The 20,823-nt window shown below is 47.8% G+C and overlaps 1 protein-coding gene and 1 long non-coding RNA gene across 2 annotated transcripts in view; one reads left to right on the top strand and one right to left on the bottom strand.

Moving 5' to 3' along the window:
- Positions 1 to 634: 634 nt before the first annotated feature.
- The window catches only part of ATP8B1 (ATPase phospholipid transporting 8B1), a 21,969-nt gene continuing 1,780 nt past the window's right edge, over positions 635 to 20,823 (top strand). The window contains exons 1-28 of the mRNA XM_071418687.1: positions 635 to 813; positions 1,099 to 1,269; positions 3,007 to 3,110; positions 9,135 to 9,327; positions 11,557 to 11,654; positions 11,954 to 12,067; positions 12,546 to 12,644; positions 12,741 to 12,802; positions 13,214 to 13,286; positions 13,394 to 13,464; positions 13,794 to 13,876; positions 14,035 to 14,193; positions 14,360 to 14,448; positions 14,724 to 14,914; positions 14,998 to 15,206; positions 15,628 to 15,671; positions 15,788 to 15,944; positions 16,520 to 16,708; positions 16,933 to 17,045; positions 17,275 to 17,439; positions 17,535 to 17,646; positions 17,850 to 17,925; positions 18,037 to 18,169; positions 18,395 to 18,680; positions 19,265 to 19,488; positions 19,908 to 19,991; positions 20,260 to 20,505; positions 20,660 to 20,798. Of these exons, the coding sequence (XP_071274788.1) occupies positions 9,147 to 9,327; positions 11,557 to 11,654; positions 11,954 to 12,067; positions 12,546 to 12,644; positions 12,741 to 12,802; positions 13,214 to 13,286; positions 13,394 to 13,464; positions 13,794 to 13,876; positions 14,035 to 14,193; positions 14,360 to 14,448; positions 14,724 to 14,914; positions 14,998 to 15,206; positions 15,628 to 15,671; positions 15,788 to 15,944; positions 16,520 to 16,708; positions 16,933 to 17,045; positions 17,275 to 17,439; positions 17,535 to 17,646; positions 17,850 to 17,925; positions 18,037 to 18,169; positions 18,395 to 18,680; positions 19,265 to 19,488; positions 19,908 to 19,991; positions 20,260 to 20,505; positions 20,660 to 20,798 (3,397 nt within the window). The 5' untranslated portion in view covers positions 635 to 813; positions 1,099 to 1,269; positions 3,007 to 3,110; positions 9,135 to 9,146. The remainder of the gene's footprint in view (positions 814 to 1,098; positions 1,270 to 3,006; positions 3,111 to 9,134; positions 9,328 to 11,556; positions 11,655 to 11,953; positions 12,068 to 12,545; positions 12,645 to 12,740; positions 12,803 to 13,213; positions 13,287 to 13,393; positions 13,465 to 13,793; positions 13,877 to 14,034; positions 14,194 to 14,359; positions 14,449 to 14,723; positions 14,915 to 14,997; positions 15,207 to 15,627; positions 15,672 to 15,787; positions 15,945 to 16,519; positions 16,709 to 16,932; positions 17,046 to 17,274; positions 17,440 to 17,534; positions 17,647 to 17,849; positions 17,926 to 18,036; positions 18,170 to 18,394; positions 18,681 to 19,264; positions 19,489 to 19,907; positions 19,992 to 20,259; positions 20,506 to 20,659; positions 20,799 to 20,823) is intronic.
- The window catches only part of LOC139585760 (uncharacterized), a 24,787-nt gene continuing 11,166 nt past the window's right edge, over positions 7,203 to 20,823 (bottom strand). Inside the window, exon 4 of the long non-coding RNA XR_011677288.1 lies at positions 7,203 to 7,666. This is a non-coding gene — a long non-coding RNA (uncharacterized lncRNA). The remainder of the gene's footprint in view (positions 7,667 to 20,823) is intronic.

Raw genomic sequence — 20,823 nt, 5'->3', positions numbered from 1 at the left:
CACATTTTTGGTCTAGGAAAACCAAATCTGTTTGAACAAGACTTTTCTGGCACAGGAAAATTGAGTATTGTTGCTGCTGAAAAAGAAACCAAGTGATCTCTGCAATACCCGCCAGTCCAAAACAAAGATCACCTTTAGTACGGAGCAGCAGCCCATCATCACTTTAAGGGACAGAATTTTCCAGATTTTTATACTTAATCACATCTGTAACCATATCTGCATCCCATTTGCCCTAAATTGCATTATTTGTGAACAAATGTGCATATGGCAGAACAGCACTACTGCAATCCTTAAATATGACCGCTTTATCTGTAATTAATTTATCTACTTATTAATGAGCAAAACCATCGGTTAAGAATATCACTCCTGAGCATCGCCCAACTCCCCAGCCCTTCCTCAGAAGGATTTGGGAACTAGGAGTCCATTCGGAGCTTTTAAAAGGCCAAAAGGTTAAAATCCCGTAGCCCTTCCAAAGCTCTCTAGTGCTGTACACCCGGTGAATAAGGAGGGATGAAGCAGCCCTGTCATTTAGAACGACGCCAGGAGGGAGGTCCCGGCTATCACCAGGGCAGGGCTGGAGCAGCACCTCGGCACCTCCGGCGGCTGCCAGCCCCGGCGGGAAGGCGGCGGTGGGAGTGGCCCCGCAGCGCCGGGCCGGGCAGGGGGCCGGGCCCGCGGCCCCTCCCTGCTCCCCTACACCCCGCCCGCAGAACCGGCCCAACCCGTCGGGCCGGTCTGGCGGCGGCTCCCGGGGAGCCGGGGCGGGCGCGGGGCTCGGGAGGCGCTCGGAGCGAGCGGGAACCCGCGGGGCAGGTGAGGCCGGGGCTCCTGCCCAGCTGCCGGAGCGGGGCCGCGGGGCTCGGGGCTGCGGGGCCGGTGCCCGGTGCCGGTCGCAGCCGCGGAGCGGTGGCCCCGTGCTGCGGTGCATCCATCACCCCAGGGCCGTCCAGCGCCACCTCCGCAGGTGCCGCGCTCGCTGCGGGCCGGGGGTCGGGGCGGGCTCTGTCCCGGCGCGCCCCGCCCCGCCGCACAGGTGGGGCCGGAGCTGAGCCCGGGCGCACCCAGAACGGCTTCCCTTCTTTTCTCTTTCCTTCCCAGAACATCCCCTGCTCGGAGCGAGGACCCCGACGCGTTGTTCTGGAGGGTTCAACCCCGCGGGAATCAGCGTCCCCCTCGCTCCCACCCGCGGGATGTGCGGCCGGTGATGGTCGAACTTAGCGCAGTCTCTCCGGTGTGAAGTGTAGAGAAAGCGCAGGAGTTTGCTGGAAGGTGAGCTAAGGCAGCTCGGCTGTCTCCGATCTCCCCGAGCCCCCCGGGCACTCACTCCAGCTCGTGGCGCTGGGCTGGTTGCCCTAGTCCCGGCTTTCCCCCCCATACCTGCAGACAATGAGAACAGCCTTCAGGGCTGCGGGGTGATTACTCATTAGTCAGTGTTTATACAGTCATCAGAGCAGCAATAGGTTTCTGCATTAAGGAGCAGTAGTTCTGCAATAGAAAATACCGGGCAAGTGACTTGTGAGGTCAGTGACTTGCTTGGAAAACAAAACAAAACAAATCCGGTGTCTTGGTCCTGTTAGCTGGTGCTTGTTGCCTCTAGCTCAAAGAGCATCCCCTGCTCGGAGCCGGGATGGAGCAGGTTATGGAGCATTTCCCCGCTGGCTCGGGTGTCAGCAGGAGCGCTTTGAAACCCAAGAGGCCGAACAGCACGGGAGCTCTGGCAGGGAGCGTGCTGGTGATGAGTCGCAGCCGGGCTGGGTGTTTGGTCTCCGGGCTGAGGGGGGTTTGGCTCTGGAGAGCGGCGCCGCTGGGGTTTGGGGTGGCAGTCTGGCCCTTGAGCAATCCCCACCTGGGTAGCTGCTGCTGGAGTGAGTGAGTCCCTGGATTAACTCCCTGTACGTGTCTGTGCTGGATCAGGTTGCTCAGGTTTCTGTTTGGTCGTGGGTTTTGATTTGTCTTCGCTCCCAAAGCCTGGTTTAGAAGACAAGTAGTTTCTGGCCATTTTTGAAATTTTCCTTGTCAGCTTCTGCACTGGTGGTCACCTTAGAGTCTGGTTGCTTTTGTACCTGTCCCAGGCCTCTGTTTGTCTCTGTGTCAACTTGTAGCTATCATAGAGATTATTTTCAGTAATTTCTAAACTATTCTCACTTAGTTCTGACATAAAGACAGCATGTGAATGTTCTGGACCTTTGCTTTGAAGTTTGGGATGGTGAATTCCAAAAGGCACTTGCACTAAAGTTATTTTAAAATGAGCTGGAATTTATTTCTCTGCTCTCTTGTTGGTGTGGCTGTTGTTTGAGGGCCGAGAGCTTGAAGTGCTGCCTGCTCTCAAATGTGGAAAGGGGGCTGGTTGTTGTTGTTGTTTCAGATCCGAGGGGTTTTGATGTTCTTCCTGGCCGTGTGCTTTGTCGGGCCTCTTTTAAATGAGCTGCTTTGTGCAGCTGTAATTGAATGCAGGACGCTGGCCAGGAGCTTCTGAAACCCAACCCTGGCTCTGCCAGTGACTTACCCAATGGCCTTGGGCAAATCACTTAACCTCTCTGTTTCTGTGCTTGTCGCGGTGAAGGTGAAGGGCACGCTCTCATTCCGGATTCTCCGAGCCCTCCTCGGCAGGTGCCCAGCTCTGTAACAGCGCTGCTGCTTTTTGGCAAGCTTACACAATCCCCCTGCAACGTCTGCTGGGTTTTCCCCATGTGTTCCGATAGAAACTTGAAATGTGATTTTCATTTGACAATTTGACAATCGCTGGTGATAGGAAAGATGTACTAATGACTTTACAAACAGGGTGTTGGTGTTAATATCTTTGAACGGTCTCTACCAACCTCAAGCCTCAGGTTTATCACAGAGCCCAGACACCTTAGGGTCATAGGACAAATGGTTCCACACAAAGCCTAAGAAATTTTGCAAGGCAAATAAATGTCACGATTTTTCTACAGAATAGTTTTTGTTATTGTGTGCACACAAGGTGGAATCGGCCAATAAACCATTTTCTACGTTGTTTCATTGCAGATGGAGCCTGATTTGAAGATGAACACAGGGGATCCTCTGTGAGTGGCTGGTGCCAGCATCTGTGATGCAGTCTGGGCTTCAGTCACACACTCCATTGGATAAAGGTCAGTTTAGGGAAATGGCTTCAGTGTCTATTGCAGATGCTGCCAGAAGAGGTGTGTTAATGGCATCTCCAATCTTGGTAGCAGGAAGTAACCTTTATTTAGTCCCGTTAGAAATACCTGCTGGTTTTGATGGTGACGGAATTTTTGATTGCTAGGAAAAATCTCTCTATGAAGTTCCAAAAATCTTTGACTCCAAACAGTGCAGTTTAGGTGTGCAGACAATAATTATTTTTTCCTCTATTAACCTCAGTATGTGCTGTTGTATAACATGAACCTCGAGACCAAGGTAACACCCTCTAAAAGGCAGGCTGAAACCCCTTCAGAGAGGGCAGCTTGAGCAAAGGTTGCCCAAGCCTCTTATCTTCTGCACAGATAGCTTGCCTTGCCTTGGACTTTAAATGACAAAACTCTGCAGATCTGTTAATGAGAAATCCTAGGGCAGATAATGGGGAAATGATTTGGTTTCTGCAATGGCCCATCTTCAGCCCTTTTTGTGTAACCTCAGGCAGCTGTGGGTCTCTTTCTTGGAGCGATTTTCTGTTAAATTCTTGGTGTCTAGTTAATCTCTTCCCTGTGTCCAATCCTGTTGGCTCATCAGGATAAATGAGTTATATTGGAAAGGTCTTCATACTTATTTTCATACAAGTTTTAATAAGTAGCTACACCAGGGAGTACACAATAGCCTCTGCTTTCTATTTTGATTTTTTTCCCCAAGATGGGACTTGAACATTTGTCAGCAGCACAGAACTGAACCCTCTCTCCTCCCTCTAGGGGGTTTCAGGGTCTTGGTGTCTCAGCTTGCTTGAACAGGGCTGCAGTGTGTTCAGGAGAGGAACTGTCACCTCCCTGCATGCAGCCTGGTTGGCACCAGCAGCTTTTTGAAGTTAGATTTTCAGAGCTTGGTGGTGCCAGTGTTACAGTTTCACTGTGGTGTTTGCCTCCTGATGGTGCAGGTAATCAGGGTTATTAGGGCATTGCAGGAGGGACAGGCTTGGTTCCTTGCAAAGCGTTGCAAGGTTGGCTGCATACAATAGCAATTTAAAAGTCTCTTGGAACTGGAATTAGTCCTTAATCCTCAGAGTTTGTCCAGCCTCCAGAGCAGTAGCAGGTGCCTGTGTTAAGGTGCTATTGTGAATCAAATAGGTACACTTTGTATTTAGAAATGGTGTGTGTAAAATGAGGGGCTGGGTGCACAGCAGCACTCGACAGTGCAGCCAGGCTGCCTCCTCTGGGACCTGGCACTGGCAGAACAGGGTCTCCAAGGACCTCTCACCTTGCAGGAAGAGCCGAGTCCTTGGTGCTTCTGTTGTGTGGGCTATGACACGTTGTGCTCTCCTGAGCTGTGAGCGTGCATCACTTCCCACGAGCACTTTCTCTGCAGCCATACTGGAATCCCTCAGGCTTTAACCTTTTGGGGTGATTCTGAGTCACCTTGTGTTGGCAGGTTCCAGTGGGAGCTGTTCCCAGGGTCACGGAGCAGGGGAGGTGTGTAGGGTCAGCGGTTGGGTTTCATTGCCCTACACTCTTCAGCCTCAGCTGGCTCAAAGTACCTCCCTGAACTCCTGAGCTCACCTTTCTCTGGGGCATCCCAGCAGCTGGGCTTTCCTTTCTTAGGGTGCATAGGACAGCCAGTGTGTTTGAGAACAGATGACTAAGGGAAATCATTCCCTTTGAGATATAATTTTTGTGTGTTCAATTACTGTAAAGCAGTCATTCAAGGAAGTAACTGGAGCTGTTGTGTGTGAAATAGATCTATAAATTTATCAGCTTTAAGCATGTAATTTGCATGGCAATCTACCTGAAGCTTAGTACTGCTTGGAGTGAAGGTTATTTCCTTGGCCCATTTGTGCTGATTCATGCTATTCTAGCTGCTGTTTTCTTTTCCTCTCAAAATGTCATAAAGATTACCTGGAAGGTTTTAGCTGTTCAGAAGACCTGTCTATCAGCCCGTCCAAGCACTTGTTACCAGTCACATTTCACATCTGCTGTGAGTAATCAGTGATCCATCTCATCTATTGGAAGCAATTCCAGTTTATGATTTGCTGGTTTCCCTGTAGCAGCTCTGGTTCCAGGGAGATGAGTTGCTGAACACATTTTTAACGAAGGCCCATACTCTGCCAAAGCCTTAGGCTGGGATTCCTGAGGGGAGAGCAGAAATGCAATATCCTGCTGTTTGAAGCCTTGGCTTCTGGCCATGCTTTGGGGGTGTTAAAAATAACTCCAGGAGCATTAACGGTACCAGTTGGGCCGTTATTGGGCTGAGGGTGGATCATGGCCTGAGAGTGGATGCTGAGCTGTCTTTGCAATTCCAGATTTCAGGTCTCAAGTGCTGTTACAGCCATCCTTAGTCCTGTGTCCATGGATGAAAGATGAGTCTGAAACCTCTCAGGGTATGAGCTGGGGTATGGCCTCGAGCCCCTTGAGTACAGGTGTCTGCTCTGGTGGAGCCATGCAGGTGCTCTGTGGGCTCTGATTTCTCCTTTGGTGCTCTCCAGGGTGGCCGCCCTGAGTGCCCTCTCAGGTGCTGTTCCCCACCAGGCTCTCTTTGTCCATGTTCCCATTTTGGCTCCAATTCTCTGTTACTGGCGAGCTGAGCAGTGTGGGACAGCTGAGGATGGCAGAGTAATTACTGCTGTCTCTTAGGGAAAATGTAATTGGAGTGATCATACACTGCCTGCAGATCCTCGTGGGAGCCCCACCCCAGAGGCTGATGTCAGACATGGCTTTCTGCTGCAGTCTGGGAGTTTGTGTTCAGCCCTCCAGTAAGCAGGTTTTGTTTTGCAATGCTGGATGCTCCAGTAACAGCTAGTAAGGAAATAAATCTTACCTGTCTGAGGATCAGGCTTTGCATTTAAATGCTTTTTTAAATGCCAAGTTAAATCAGTGAAACATCTTGCTGTAGCTTTGTCCTATTTAAACTCCAGAGAGCTGAAGCAGTTCATTTGAGTTACTTTTTGTACTATTTGAGTTTGCTTTATGATTCTTGCTCAAAATACTGCTCTTGTTGTGTTCTGGAGGAACAGTGCGTGGCCAGGTTTGGGCAGCTGTTGAGCTTGGCACTGTCCCAGTGTGTGAGGTAGTGCAGAATGTGGTGCCAAGGACGGGAACATGCAGGGTGTGGGCTGTGCACAGGCTGTGGTGGTCATCAGGTGTGTCATGGTGAGCCTTGTAGGTCTTTATATCCATAATAAACACAAAATAACAGCTCTAGCGGCATTTTAATCCTTTTACTATCCATGTCCCTTGTCCTAGATGGATTCCTGAACTTTCAGGGCACTTTGAGTGATGACCCAATTTGCAAGAAGTCACCCCAGGTTCTTGCAGCAGTGTCATGTGCAGTGACTCTCCAGAGAAGAATTTAGAATAAGATTGCTTTGGGTTGTTGTTTACTGCCTTGAAACAAATACAGTAAGTGGAGTTTTTACAAGGTTTAATTTATTCCCAATTATCTGGTTCCTGCCCTGAGGCAGAAGTAGACACAAAACCTGAGTTACTGAAGCACTGTGGAATTTACCCTTTTAGTAAATAAAGTGGATCAGGTATACTTAAAGCTGTGCTTAATACTGTTTTGATCTCCTTTATCTCCCTATGTATCTATCCATCCTGCTGTTGGATCAGCAGGATTTTCCAGGCTGGAAGGCAGAACTGGGAGCTGGGCGTTGCTCCCCACCCACCCAGGCAGCGTGAGCTGACGCTTCCTCTGGACTGAAGTGGTTAATGTAAGGTTTTCTGATCTGAAACCGGTCTGAAACAGTGTGAAAGCCCCTGCTGTCAAGTCAGGAACTAAAAAATGAGGGCTGTGCAGCCAAGAACCCGCTTTTTAAAGTGTTCTCTGAGTATTTGATCAAACTGTATTTAACAACCTTGTTGTTCCACCTCAGGCCCTCCATGAACTGTTTCCACAGTCCTCAGAATAGTGACCAGAACCAGTAGAGGCCCCTCTCTTCTTGCCATGTTTGTTCCCCTTGAGTTTCTGCTGGGTGCTTCCTGCCTCCAGGCTCTGCTGGGTGTGTGCTCCCCTCTCTGACCTGCTCTCTTGGGGTTAGTTGGCATCTCTGCTGCTCCATGCTGTGCTTCCTCCCATCTCCCCTTTCACATCGTGATCCCTCCCCACCTTCCTCTGAACTTCTGACACGGCTCTGCCCTCCCAGCCAGCCCTTTTCTTCCTGACCAGGTGTCGAGAAACTTAACTCTAAAGCAATTTGTTGGCCTGTCAGGGGAGAGCTGCTTTGCCCCGGGTCCCACAGCAGCTCTCATCTCTCTCCCAGCTGTGGGAGCTTTTCCGCAGGCTCCCGGCCAGCCCCAGGCACAATTCCATTGCCTCCTGCAGCATGCTAATGGTGTGCCCGCAGCACAGAGCACTTGTGCTGCCTGCAGGGTAACACTTAATGAGATCTCCTCTCCTAACGAGGTTTTCCAGGGCAGTTTAGTTCTCTGAGGAGGGAAAGTGACTACAATTAATTTAACCTTACCCCAGGTCACTTGGCGGGCTCTGTTCGGTGAGCATCGCAGGCTGCTGCTGGTGGCATTGAAGGAATTGCCATGCAGGCACACATCTGCAATGGAGAACAAAAGCAGCAGTTTTTGACATCTCATCTACCCTTTCGCATGACTAATTACTTCATTAATCATTAAGCAGTTAATCAGTAAAATTTAATAGACTAACAGCTGTGTGCCAGCGATATGAGCTTGTTTCAGTTGTTGTAGAGTGAGAGCCAGTCAAAGATCTGGTGGCATTTTGTGTTCTAGGGACTGTGTGTGGGAGGAACTTGTTCCCCCCAGCAGTTCCCACAAGAGGTGTTAGCAGGACGGAAAGAATTAAAGCACAGAAAAGAGGAGAATATCACAGTGAGGTATTCATGGGCCTGAATTGGAGCTTTAAGTGCATTTCCTAACTCCAAGGTTATTTAGGAAAATGGGATCTGTCACAGGAGTCTCAGGTTCTACACCTGTGTTAGTGACCAGCTGGATAACTCCATCAGGGAGAAGCCTCCAGCAGCTCGAGTGGGTCTTGGGAGAAGTTGTGTGGGTTCCTGTGCACTCAGCCTGGTGGATTTGTTGTATTTTGTGGGCTGTCAGTCTGTGCTGGGTGGGCCCTGCAGCGCTGTGGCTCGGGAGCATGGCCTGCCTTGGGCTCCCTGCCAGCAGCCTGCCACTCGAGTAGCACAGTCTGTGCTCATGGAATATTTATCTCACTCTTATAGCACATATTGGGGAGGGAGACGATTCAGCTGTGCAAAACCAGAAGCTGAGGGGATGTCAGCAGGTTCGGTGCCAGCCCTGCTGGTTGCTGAGTTTGTTAGCAAAGGCAGTGCCATGGTGGTGAGGCAGGTCAGGGGGCAAGCTGGGAACTGATGTGTGGCTCAGGATTAGGATCACAGCTAGCGATGGCTGGAGATGTCCACTCGAGGCACAGCTTAAGGGCACATGGGCACGGCCACAGCTCAGCTCATCCTCCTCTGATACAGCTCAGGCCTGAGCCAAAATGCCTCCCCTGGTGTCCTTGGGTGTCTGGACAGCGAGATGTGGGATCTTGCAGTGGCAAACTCTTATGTTCAGCCGTGGGAAGAGAGAGGAAATGAGGCTGGCTTGGGTGAGGCTGGGCAGGCAGGCATGGAGGATCAGCTGTGTGACTGCACTCCGTGCCCTGTTCCATGTCCCACTGTGGCCGAGCAGGGCTCCAGCTCCTGTGGCTCCTCGGGGGATGATGTAATGGCCCCTGGGAGACGTGTTTGTGTGCTCCCCAGTTCCTACACCCTGTGTTGGGAGCACACAGTGTTCCTGGGCTGCAGAGTGTAATTACACATAGCAATGTGTAATGAAGAACAGTAATCAAGGGCTGCCTGGGACAAGAGCTGCCCCCTCATCCTGCTCAGAGCTGGAAAACCCAGCCTGTGCCCTGCACTGTTCTGGGGTTTCACATGCGGGGTTTGGTGAGCAGCACCAGCAGAGTAAAACTGGAGATGTGTTTTCCAGCACTTGCTAGGTGAACTCTTGTCCCTAACTTGTCCCCCATGCTGGCAGGGTGCTAGCAGCATGATCTCAGAAAGGGATTCAGAGACCACCTTCGAGGAGGATTCCCAGCCCAACGATGAGGTGGTGCCGTACAGCGACGACGAAACGGAGGACGAGCTGGACAGTCGGCAGCCTAGGGCTGAACTGGGACCCAACCAAACCAGCAGGGACCTGGAGGAGAGCAGAGAGCCTGGCAAAAAAGGTAACAGCACCACGGCCTGAGAGCCTGGCAAAAAAGGTAACAGGACCACGGCCCGAGAGCCTGGCAAAAAAGGTAACAGCACCATGGCCTGAGAGCCTGGCACAAAAGGTAACAGCACCATGGCCTGAGAGCCTGGCACAAAAGGTAACAGCACCATGGCCCTGCTTTGGACAGTGCTCGATGCTGCATGCAGAGGCTGAGCCTCAGGGGCCAATTGGACTTCTGTGTTTATGTGTCAGGCAAGGTTTCGAATGGCTTATCTGACTCTGGAGGAGTAAATTGGTGGCAGTTCAGTTTAACAAATGTCAGAATGAGACTCAGCTTCATTCCAAGCTGCAGCCCAGTTCTGTGCCACTGCTCCTTGCGCAAAGATAATGAGCTGCATGGTGACCTCCTGTTAATCAAGGCAGGCCCTGGATGTACATGGCCTGTGCTCTGGGAACCTTTCAGACAGACCTTCAGGTACTTGGTTTCCCAGCCCTCTGGAAATGGGCTCCAGCATAAACATTTAGCTGTGCTCAGTGTTTTCCCTGAATTTCTGCTTGTGCAGAGCAGATTTCCCCCTCACTGCTCATTTTATAGCCTCATGAGTTTCCTAAAAGGTAAAAGGTGAGTAGGAGGAGTTCCAAGGAACCGGCAGGTACAGCCTGTGGCTGCTGCCAGCATAAGAACCTCAGTGGGAGGAGCCTTTCTGGCATCCCTGCTCTGAACCTCTACCCAGGAAACATCTGTAGCTCCCCTAAATTCCCTTTTCTCATGCTGCAATGAAAGCATTTTCAATTAACCAAAGCCTCTGTAATTCATACAGATTTTTTCCTGTTTGTGTGGGAACAGTTGATCAGCTCTCTTTCATAACCACCTGTTGTGTGCTGTCATTTTACAAGCACCCGTCACATGTTCAGTTTAAGATTTTTTTTATGATGACATCCTTTAAAGTTGATGAATTACCAAAGCAGCTTGCCAAATATTAGGTGTTAGTATCACACTTCAAAGTAATTTTTAGGAGCTTCCTTCCTGCAGGTTTTACCTCTGACCTAATTTGTCAGTTTTCTATCCGTTTTATCAACACTGCAATGTTTTTGGAATGTGTTAAAGAAATGTTTGTGTAGACTTTGTTTTTCTTTATGCCCTGTCATTTTGACAAACTTAGTAACTTTCTAAATTAATGCATGTAATATTAACTCAAAAAGTGCTTCCTCGAGATAAATATTTCTCTATTATAATCTTCTGGGCTTGTAACCAGAAGGTGCTGGAAATGAAAGTTGTGTAGTCCCAGGAAAAGTCCAGATATGTCAGTGTGGAATTTGCTCTGTGGTGGGTGGGAAAAACAAAACCACCTTTGCAGTTGGATTGGGTTTGAAGTGTTAGTCACAGCCGTGCCCACGCCTCTGCCGCCGGCAGTTTCACCCGGTCCGTGGTGCAGAGGATCTCATGGAACCAGGAAGAGCAGCACTAGGGACCATCCCTGTGGGCTGCAGGAGAAGGGAGATGCTTGGCCCGTGAGTCAGGAGAGCTGCATTTCCAAACCCGGCCTGCGTCATGTCATCCTTCCCAGGCAGGCAGAGCTGCGGGAGCCGGCTTCCAAACCTGGGGAAGGAGCTCCCGGGATGGGCAGGGCCCGGGTGTCCGTGCTGCAAACGGGAGCTGAAGGGCCTGGGAAGGAAAGCCCGTGAAAGAGCGGGCACAGAAAATTGTGATGGATGCAATTCCTGCTCCTGAGTTTTCTCACAATCGAACGAAATCTGGTGGCTGAAGAAATAAAATGAGCGCTTCGGATGTGTATTTTCTAATGAGTGTGAATGAAGAGCATGGCACAGTGTGGTTAAATCAATGAATTGCCTTCAAAAGGTGAACTGAGCTCTTCATTTCCAGCAAGACACATAGCTGGGTTGGAGTGCTTAGCGCTTCACGGGTCTCACAGAGGCAAACCAGAAGAGGGGAGAGAAGGGAATTTAGCATGAATAAATGTTACTGTGCAGGTGTCCCACGGAACTCTCAAATGTTAAGCAAGCTTCTCCCTTCCTCTGAATGTACTGGAATTGCTAATAAAGACAAACAGCCTGGAAATGCCTTGAAAAGGTTTCTTTAAGGAGATGTATTATAAAGCAGGTGTTTGACTTTGCTTCAGTCGAAAGTACCTTTAAAACATGGATTTGAGAGAAAACCTGAAAGTGGCAGATTTGTTCCCTCGTGTTTGTAACACTTTTCAACTCTTTTTGTCCCTTCCAGACTGCAGCTGGCAAGTTAAAGCAAACGACCAGCGTTTCTATGATCAGCCGGGCTTCAAGAGAACAATCTTCCTGTGCTTCAAGAAAAGCAAATATGCGGTAAATTGTCTTATCCCAATGAGGTGCTAATTGTCGGATGAATTCTTCCTTAATCCCAGTAAGGTCTTTGGAATGGCTGGCGAGTGGGGTAAAAGCCACCGTTCACAATTCCTCAGTGTTTCCAGCAGAGGGGGGGAAGAATAACTGGGTTGGGGTTTTAGAATGGAAAATCAAGCGTCTATCAAGAGACGTATTTAAGGTGAGATAGAGAATTAGGAACTTAAACCTGTGCGCTGTACATTTGTGTTGGAAAGAGAAGCTCCTCTGTGTGACTGGTGATATTTGGGTTTCTCCCACAGGGAAATGCAATTAAGACGTACAAGTACAATCCCATCACTTTTCTACCTCTGAATCTGTTTGAGCAGTTCAAGAGAGCAGCCAACTTCTATTTTCTTGTTCTTCTCATATTGCAGGTAAGCAAGATGGAGAGTACTCACTGTGAAGGGAATCTGAGCTCAATAATATTTATGACACAGTTCAGTGCTGTCCTGTCAGGGAATTGAGGGGCACTACTGCAGAGACCAAACCCATCGTAACAGAAACCTGCAGCAAATCTGGATGAGCTATGGCAGGCTTCTGGGATGAGCTAGCTGCACAGGATTTGAATGAACTCATTGCAGAGCTCATGAATTTCATGAGAAAAGATGTTTTTTGAGTTCATCCCATAAATCAGAAGCACCACCAGACTATACGAGCCAGTGCAATTGTTAAAGGGAAGCTGATTCCCAAGTAATGTAACAGGCAAACTCTTCTTTTGTTCATTTTCACAACCTGACTTAAAATTCTCTCTGATGTGTTGTTTTTTTTCTCTAGCCAGGTCACTGTGACATATCTCTGATTTCAATTTGATTGATGATCCCGTACTGACCTGATTTTATTGGTCTTTTGCAGTCGATTCCTCAAATAAGTACCCTGTCATGGTACACAACTCTGGTGCCCTTGCTCTTGGTGCTGGGAATAACTGCAGTCAAAGACCTGGTGGATGACATTGTAAGAACCATGTTCTGTAAATAGAAAAAGCAAAACCCTCCCGGTGCAGCTCATGTCTCCTGTTGTGACACAGGGCATTGTTTGCTCCGGTTTCAGGCTCGTCACAGGATGGACAACGAGGTCAATAACAGGACATGTGATGTCATCAAGGATGGAAGGTTTGTGCGTTGCCCTCCGAGCTCTGTAAGGGATGATCGTGTCCCTGTTGCTAAGCTTTGCCACAGATCTGAAGCTGTAGATGATGAGAAAGGCTCAGCTCTGTTCTCTGTCTGAAAACCTAACTGAAACTGGAAAAGAATTGCTTAAAGGAGTCATTTAAAGTTAATTCTCCAGGACTAAATCTGTGCTAAGAGCAACTTCTTTGGAGAGCAGGACAGGAATTCAAAACTAGGTGAAGTGGGAAGAGAGGAGGTAGGTTGGCTTCTGAGCTGTAAAATTGCAGTTTCTGAGAGGCAAACCCACAGCACACCAAAAGGTCATTTTTTTCCTAAGGAAAGTTCAGTAAGCTTTATAGAGTGCATCGTGTTCTAGATTAAAAGGAATAATTATTAAACTATCTTTGGTATTAGGTTCAAAGCCACTAAATGGAAAGATGTTAAAGTTGGTGATGTCGTTCGTCTGAAGAAAAATACTTTTGTTCCTGTAAGTTCCTTTTGTGCCTGCTTCAGATACGTTTGTTTGATGTTTCAAGAGAGCTCTGTAGGAATTTTTACCTGGCTTTGTTTGATGTGTATTTGTTTGTTTCCTAGGCTGATATTTTGCTGCTGTCCAGCTCAGAACCAAACAGTCTGTGCTATGTGGAGACAGCTGAACTGGATGGGTAAGGTTCTACTTAAGGATGTCTTGGAGTTAATTTGGGCTGAGTAGGAAAAGAGCAAGGATTGTGTATGTTAGAGTCTACTTGTTTAGCCACACCTGGGGAACTGTATCCAGCTGCAGAATCATTAAAACTTGTCCACTGGAGTGCTACAGGCACATCAAAAGTGTTGGAGAATGTGACATAGGAAGAAAGGGGGAAGGACATGAATTTATTTTTTACTTTAGCATAGGTTGCCCAGAGAAGTGGTGGTACCTTAATTTAATTGTATTTAAACTTCTCTCCTCTATCCACGGTTTTAATACAATCACCTTTTTATTTTTTCTTCTTAGTGAGACTAACTTAAAATTCAAAATGGCCCTAGAGGTGACACACAGACACCTTCAGGAAGAAAGTGCCCTGGCAGACTTTGATGGTTGGTACAGTTCTACACCTAATGATGTTAGAACCTAGCTCAAATCGTTTGCAAGTCAATAAAAGTAAAGCAAAGCTACTTTGATATTGGTGGTGGGTACAAGTCAATGCATTTGGATTTAACTTGTACATTAAACACATTCTCTCCACATTTTCTAGGTCTGGTTGAATGTGAAGAACCCAATAACCGACTGGATAAGTTTACAGGAACGTTATCCTGGAGAAACTCAATTTATCCCCTGGATGCTGATAAGATTTTGTTGCGTGGCTGTAAGATCAGGAACACGGACTTCTGCCATGGAATGGTCATATTTGCAGGTGTGCAATATTTCCCCACTAAAAGCACACCTGCAGAGTGAAAAAGAATCTTCATCCTATAGATACCAACTGTATTTCATGTCCCAGTTTGGTAAAACTGTAATACTGACATGTGTTTGCTTCTCCTATCTTTCCCTTTTTTTAATTTTTCACTCTTTATTTTTAGGTGCTGACACAAAAATAATGAAAAATAGTGGAAAGACAAGATTTAAAAGGACAAAAATTGACTCCCTTATGAACTACATGGTTTATACTGTAAGCCTTTTTTTTTTAAATTAGGATTTTAAGTGAATAGTGAATGTGAAGTTAGGCAGCTTCTTCCTGTGTGTATGTAATAAATATATTTTGACTTTTTTCTGGCCTGCTGAGCTGGGATGGACCAGGAGGAAATCTGAAATGTGCCTTTGTGGGAAATGTTTCCTCCATTTCTCCTCACCAAAAGCTGTCACATTCTGTTAGGAACGTGGGGATTTGGGATTTAAGTGGAGCAGATGTTCCTGACGTGTGAGAGGCCTCTCTGTGCCCTGCAGATCATCGTGGTCCTTATCCTGCTGTCAGCTGGGCTGGCCATCGGTCACACCTACTGGGAGCAGCAGATTGGCAACTCCTCCTGGTACCTGTACGATGCTCAGGACTCCAGCCCCGCCTACCGGGGCTTCCTCACCTTCTGGGGATACATCATTGTCCTCAACACCATGGTGCCCATCTCCCTCTACGTGAGGTAGGGCGGTACCTGAGGAGCTGTCTTTGGGTGGAAACGGGAGCTGCAGCTGGGAGTGAGAACCTTCCTTCTCTTTGATTCAGTGTGGAAGTGATTCGCTTTGGCCAAAGCTATTTCATCAACTGGGACCTGCAGATGTACTACCCCGAGAAGGACACGCCTGCCAAGGCCAGGACCACCACGCTGAACGAGCAGCTGGGCCAGATCCAGTATATCTTCTCTGACAAGACTGGAACCCTCACTCAGAACATCATGACCTTTAAAAAGTGTTGCATAAATGGGCAAAGATACGGTAAGCTGTGCAAAGGAGGAGGAGGAATGTTAATACCTGCTAGAGGTCAGGTACATACAAGTTCTCTTAGTTCCAGCTGAAGTTCCACAATTTAGACCTGGCACTGGGTAAAGCATGGGGTTGAGCTGTTGGGGTTTTCCCACTTACAAAGTGGAAATTAAGTAACTTTAGTGGGAACATCTCAGCTTTCAGAAAAACTGAAAATCGGTAATTTGCACAATTTTTTGTACATATTTGCTTTCACAAGAAATGGTCTGGGGACAAAGTCAAGAAACAGACAAGGAACGTGTAGTGTGAGCAGCAGTTTGTCCTTTTCCTTTCCCTCCGGTGGCAGTACATGTGGTGGATATGTTTTGCTTTGTGGTGGGCTGTAAAAGCTCTGCTGTGCCTGGTGCCCTGAGTGCGGGTGCTTGCCTTGCAGGGGACTGCCGGGACGCAGCAGGGCAGCTCCAGAGCCACGCAGAGGTAGGTCCAGCCCGGGTCCATCCTGTTGGTCCCATCCACGGCATGGAGAGATGCGGGTGGGCACAAAGCAACGGCGCCTTGGTGACTCAGCCTCTCTTCCCCTCTTGTCTAAGCAGCAAGTTGATTTCAGCTGGAATGTGTACGCAGATGGAAAGTTCTTATTCTATGATCACTATCTGATAGAGCAAATAAAGGCTGGAAAGGAGCCAGAAATCCAGAAGTTCTTTTTTCTGCTTGCTATTTGTCACACAGTCATGGCTGACACTTCTGATGGTGAGTGTGGCTTTTGCTTAGTTTGTTTTCCTTGTGTAGCAGAAAACAATAATTCAAATTCAGTTCCATGAGGGAGACATCTGCAACTAATGCTGATACCATAAGGAAGGAGTGTTAGGCTGCCCTTTTAAATTAAACAAAACTAAATGTAGAGGTGATCAGCTATTGAATTCATGAATTCATGGGTTGGAAGATTCAATTACAACATGGAATATGAATATTGCTTTACTCCCATCTTTGTAAAATCTCCATGAAACCAACAGTGTCCTGTCCTTTCTTGTTCTTAATGTTTTTGGGGTTGTTTCCACTCACTGTATTGGTGTCTCTGGCCAAGGGTTTGTGTTTTGGAGCTTCTTTTGAAAATGTTTAAATGACTGGACTGAGAAATTAGGATGTTGAGGTGTAAAACGTGGAGTTTTGCTTTAGTGAAGGGAAGCAGGCTGAGGACAGCTCCTGTTTGGGCAGTACGGTAACAGACTGGGGCGTTGTGGTCGCTGCTCTCGGTGTGCCCTGCTGGTGGGTGCTGCAGCAGTGTCCAGCTGCACCCTCAGCTGTGTGCTGGCTGCATCCTGCAGGTCAGCTCCACTACCAGGCAGCTTCCCCGGACGAGGGGGCGCTGGTGACGGCCGCGCGCAACTTCGGGTACGTGTTCCTGTCCCGAACGCAGAACACCATCACCATCAGTGAGATGGGCATCCAGAGGACCTACGATGTCCTGGCCATCCTGGATTTCAACAGCGACAGGAAGAGGATGTCTGTCATTGGTAAGCTGGCTGCCACCAGCCTGTGTGGAGAAGGTCACTTGTTTAGGGGTGAAAAGGGATGTGCAGAGGAAGCTGGGGTCAAGAATTACCAGTTCTGGGGCACGTTTGAGCTCACTGGAGAAGAAACACCATCTTGCACTTTGGTACTTGGCAGTAGGCTGAAAAATCCAATCTGAAATGATTCCTCCATGTAAGGGTGCCACCTCTGCTGTTTCCCTCCGCAGTAAGAGAGTCCGGTGGCAATATCAGGCTGTATTGCAAAGGGGCTGATACAGTGATCTACGAGCGGCTGCACCCCAGGAACGTCAAGAGAGAAGCCACAGAAGAGGCCCTTGATGTATGTTTGTATTTTGTATGCTCTTTTTAAAACAAAAATTGTTCTTTCCGACAGTAGTGTTATTAATTTCCTTTTCCTAAGCTATTAAGACAAATGGAAACCTGCAATTGGTTCTGAAAGTTGGACTTGGTCTGTCAAACTTGTGAAATGCCCATGTTCTTGCCCTCGTGTTTGGATTGCAAATGAAGAGTTTTCTTTTGTGATATATGTGGTTTTAATTATTTTTCAGGTCTTTGCAAATGAAACTCTCAGGACGCTCTGCCTGTGCTACAGAGACATAAGCCAGGATGAATTTGAAGTGTGGAATAAAAAGTTTCTGGAGGCCAGTTTAGCTACAAGTCACCGGGATGAAGCTCTGGACAAAGTGTATGAGGAAATAGAAAAAAACTTGATTGTAAGGAGCTGTACATTTTTAGTACATTTCAATTCTTATATTAAGAGAAACATGTTTCAATGCTACTAACCACCTGTGTTTCAAATGCCTTCCAGCTGCTTGGTGCAACAGCTATTGAAGACAAACTACAGGATGGAGTTCCAGAAACTATCTCCAGGCTCTCCAAAGCAGACATTAAAATCTGGGTGCTTACTGGTGACAAAAAAGGTGGGGGTTACTTACAGCCTAACAGCTAAAAACAGGAGGATGTTTGCCTGTTCATCTACACTGTGGCATTGCAAGGGAATTCTCATACTGAAATGTAAATCAGAAATTACTTAAGATCACTTGAGGTGCTTCTGGCTGCTCCTAACAATTACTTGTGGCAGAACTTTCAGTAAATACTTCCCTGTCTTAATTTTTTTTTGTAGAAACTGCTGAAAATATTGGATTTTCTTGTGAACTCCTAACAGAGGAAACAGCCATCTGCTATGGAGAAGATACCAGGCAAGTAAAAACACAGAGGAGTTAGTAAGTTTTCAGGATTTTCAGTCTGGGACTGACCTAGTTTAAAGTTTATCCTTGACTTTTCAGTACAGTTTCCCCCTCTCTTTCCAGTGCTCTCCTTCAAACGAGGCTGGAAAACCAGAGGAACAGGGCTGGATCCAGTCCACATTCCTCTCTCAGAATGAACGAGCCATTCTTCCAGGGCAGCAGAGACCGGGCTCTGATCATCACTGGTTCCTGGCTGGTATGTACAAAAGCTGTTCTCCCGAGTGTTTGGGGTTTTGGGGCACCACCAGCCTGCAGTGTCTCTCACTGAGGACTCTGTTCCTTTGTCTGCACAAGCAGTTCATTAAAATGCCAGAAATGGATGCCGGGAGCATCATGACCTCAGGTGTGTTGTTAGGCAGTGCCTGGGGTAGGACTGGGAATGGTGCAGAAGAGAATACAGGATGTTTTATTTTTTTCACAGAATGAAATCCTGCTGGAGAAGAAGAAGAAGAAAAAGAAACTTAAACTGAAATTCCCCAGAACGGCAGAAGAGAAGAAAAAACAAGCTGAGAAAAGGAGAAGGGCAGAGGCCTACAAGGAGCAGCAGCAGAAGAACTTTGTTGATCTGGCCTGCGAGTGCCGGGCTGTGATCTGCTGCCGTGTGACACCCAAGCAGAAGGCCATGGTGGTGGAGCTGGTGAAGAAGTACAAGAAGGCCATCACCCTGGCCATCGGGGACGGGGCCAATGATGTGAACATGATCAAAAGTAAGGCAGCTGTCAAGCTCTCCCGCTAGGACAGATCTCCTCTGGCCTGCTCCTGCGGTCTCTCCACTGTCCCTCTCTGTCAGAAGACTCTTCCATCTGCTTTGCTGCCGTGGGCCTTTTAGCTTCTGTGCCTGTTTCCCTTTCTGAGGAAGCACTTTAGGAAATGGTTAGTGATTTTTCCTGATCTATTTTTTTTTCTGTAGACATTCCCTGAGCAGGAATCTGTTCTCATGCTGTGTGTTACAGAACTGTAACGTAAAGACCAAAGCAGTAGCTTGGTTGCCCCCTGCCTGGTGGCATTAGCCATCCCAGATTGTACCTGCTCTGCTTCCCAAGAGATGCAAGTGAGGAAAAAAATGTCTAGGATAGGGTTTCTGTCCCAAGGGTGTTTGTAAACTGCCTGCCCAGTTTGTTCAGCACTTTACTCACTGTCTCATCGCTTGGTTCTCCTTTGGTCAAATTTCCCAGGTGCATTCTGACAGAACAAGCACCGACAGACAGTCCAGGTGACAGTAGAAATGGCCCTGGTGGTGTTCCTGTCCCTCTGTCCAACCTAGTGTGTGGTGTTTGTGTCCCTCACCCAGCTGCCCACATTGGAGTTGGGATCAGTGGCCAGGAGGGCATGCAGGCTGTCATGTCGAGTGACTACTCCTTCGGACAGTTCCGCTACCTCCAGCGGCTGCTGCTGGTCCACGGGCGCTGGTCCTACATCAGGATGTGCAAGTTCCTGAGATACTTCTTCTACAAAAACTTCGCTTTCACGCTGGTCCACATCTGGTACTCGTTCTTCAATGGCTTCTCTGCCCAGGTAGGAAGGTGTGCTCATGTGGGATAACAACAGGTTAACAAGCAGGTGCTTCTGCCAGTGTGGAACAGCAAAGGCTTAACCTGGCAAGTGTCAGGAAGGTGAAGTTGTCACCAGTGATTTCTGCAAGAGGACATGATGAGTACTGAGCGAGTAAGTTACAAGCAGTTAGGTATGATTCCAGAGCACTGAAGTCAGGATCATTGTTGTACAGGGAGGAACATTTGGAAGGAGTGGGGCAGCTTAACACCAACTAAAGAGCTTCAGCAGAGCCTTGAGCCAAGGTGCTGCTGCCTTTGGGTGAACACCAAGAAAGGGAACTTAGAGCTGTAGTAAAGCACATGTGAGTTTTCTCAGGAGCTGGAGGGGAAGGATGTAATCAAATGAAATCACCAAGACCTGCAATTGCCCCTGTGTTGCAGACAGCTTACGAGGACTGGTTCATCACACTGTACAACGTGCTGTATTCCAGCCTCCCGGTCCTGCTCGTCGGCTTGCTCGACCAGGTATCCCCATGTTGCTACAACAATGAATCCAAAGGCACCTGTCACCAGATCTAAGTTATACTGGTTGTCCATGAAACGAGGTTTGGTTTTGTGGCTTTTAAGAACGCCTTCCTTTTGCATTACTCTGTGCAAATCCCTGCTATTGGAAAGAGAAAGGATCTGCCATTCCCTTTGGGACACTGTATAGTTCAGCTTCTCACTCTCCAAACCTCAGGTTGAGAACAACCCCAATTCACAACTTTCTTTTTTCTTTTTCCTCTTTATTAAGGATGTGAGCGACAAACTGAGCCTTCGGTTCCCCAGACTTTATATTTTGGGTCAGAGAGATTTACTTTTCAACTACAAGAAGTTCTTTATAAGTTTGCTCCATGGAGCTGTAACTTCACTGATCATCTTCTTCATCCCATACGGAGCCTACCTTATATCTATGGGACAAGACGGAGAAGCCCCTGCAGATTATCAGTCCTTTGCTGTCACAGCAGCATCCTCTCTGATATTTGTGGTCAATTTTCAGGCAAGTAAGCTTAGTTTTCCCTGAGTTCTGGTGTTCTGAGAACGCTTTCTACTCACTGTTCTAAATTTCTCTACTAGAAAGGTAACAACATGTAAGAAGTAATTGACATTATTTGGAATTAAGAAACTCATTTGGCACTTTTGTTTGCCTTTAGATTGGCCTGGATACATCATACTGGACTTTTGTTAATGCTTTTTCAGTATTTGGGAGTATTGCAATTTACTTTGGGATCACGTTTGACTTTCACAGTGCCGGAATCCATGTTCTCTTCCCTTCTGGCTTTCAGTTCACAGGTCAGTCCTGGTGCTTTGTGGTTCT

The sequence above is a fragment of the Agelaius tricolor genome, unplaced genomic scaffold, assembly GCF_023055355.1.
Source record: "Agelaius tricolor isolate 1412-34295 unplaced genomic scaffold, bAgeTri1.0.p SCAF_89, whole genome shotgun sequence".
NCBI lineage: Eukaryota > Metazoa > Chordata > Aves > Passeriformes > Icteridae > Agelaius > Agelaius tricolor.
Note: the sequence above shows the minus strand (reverse complement) of the source record. Positions and strands in the feature narration are given on the sequence as shown.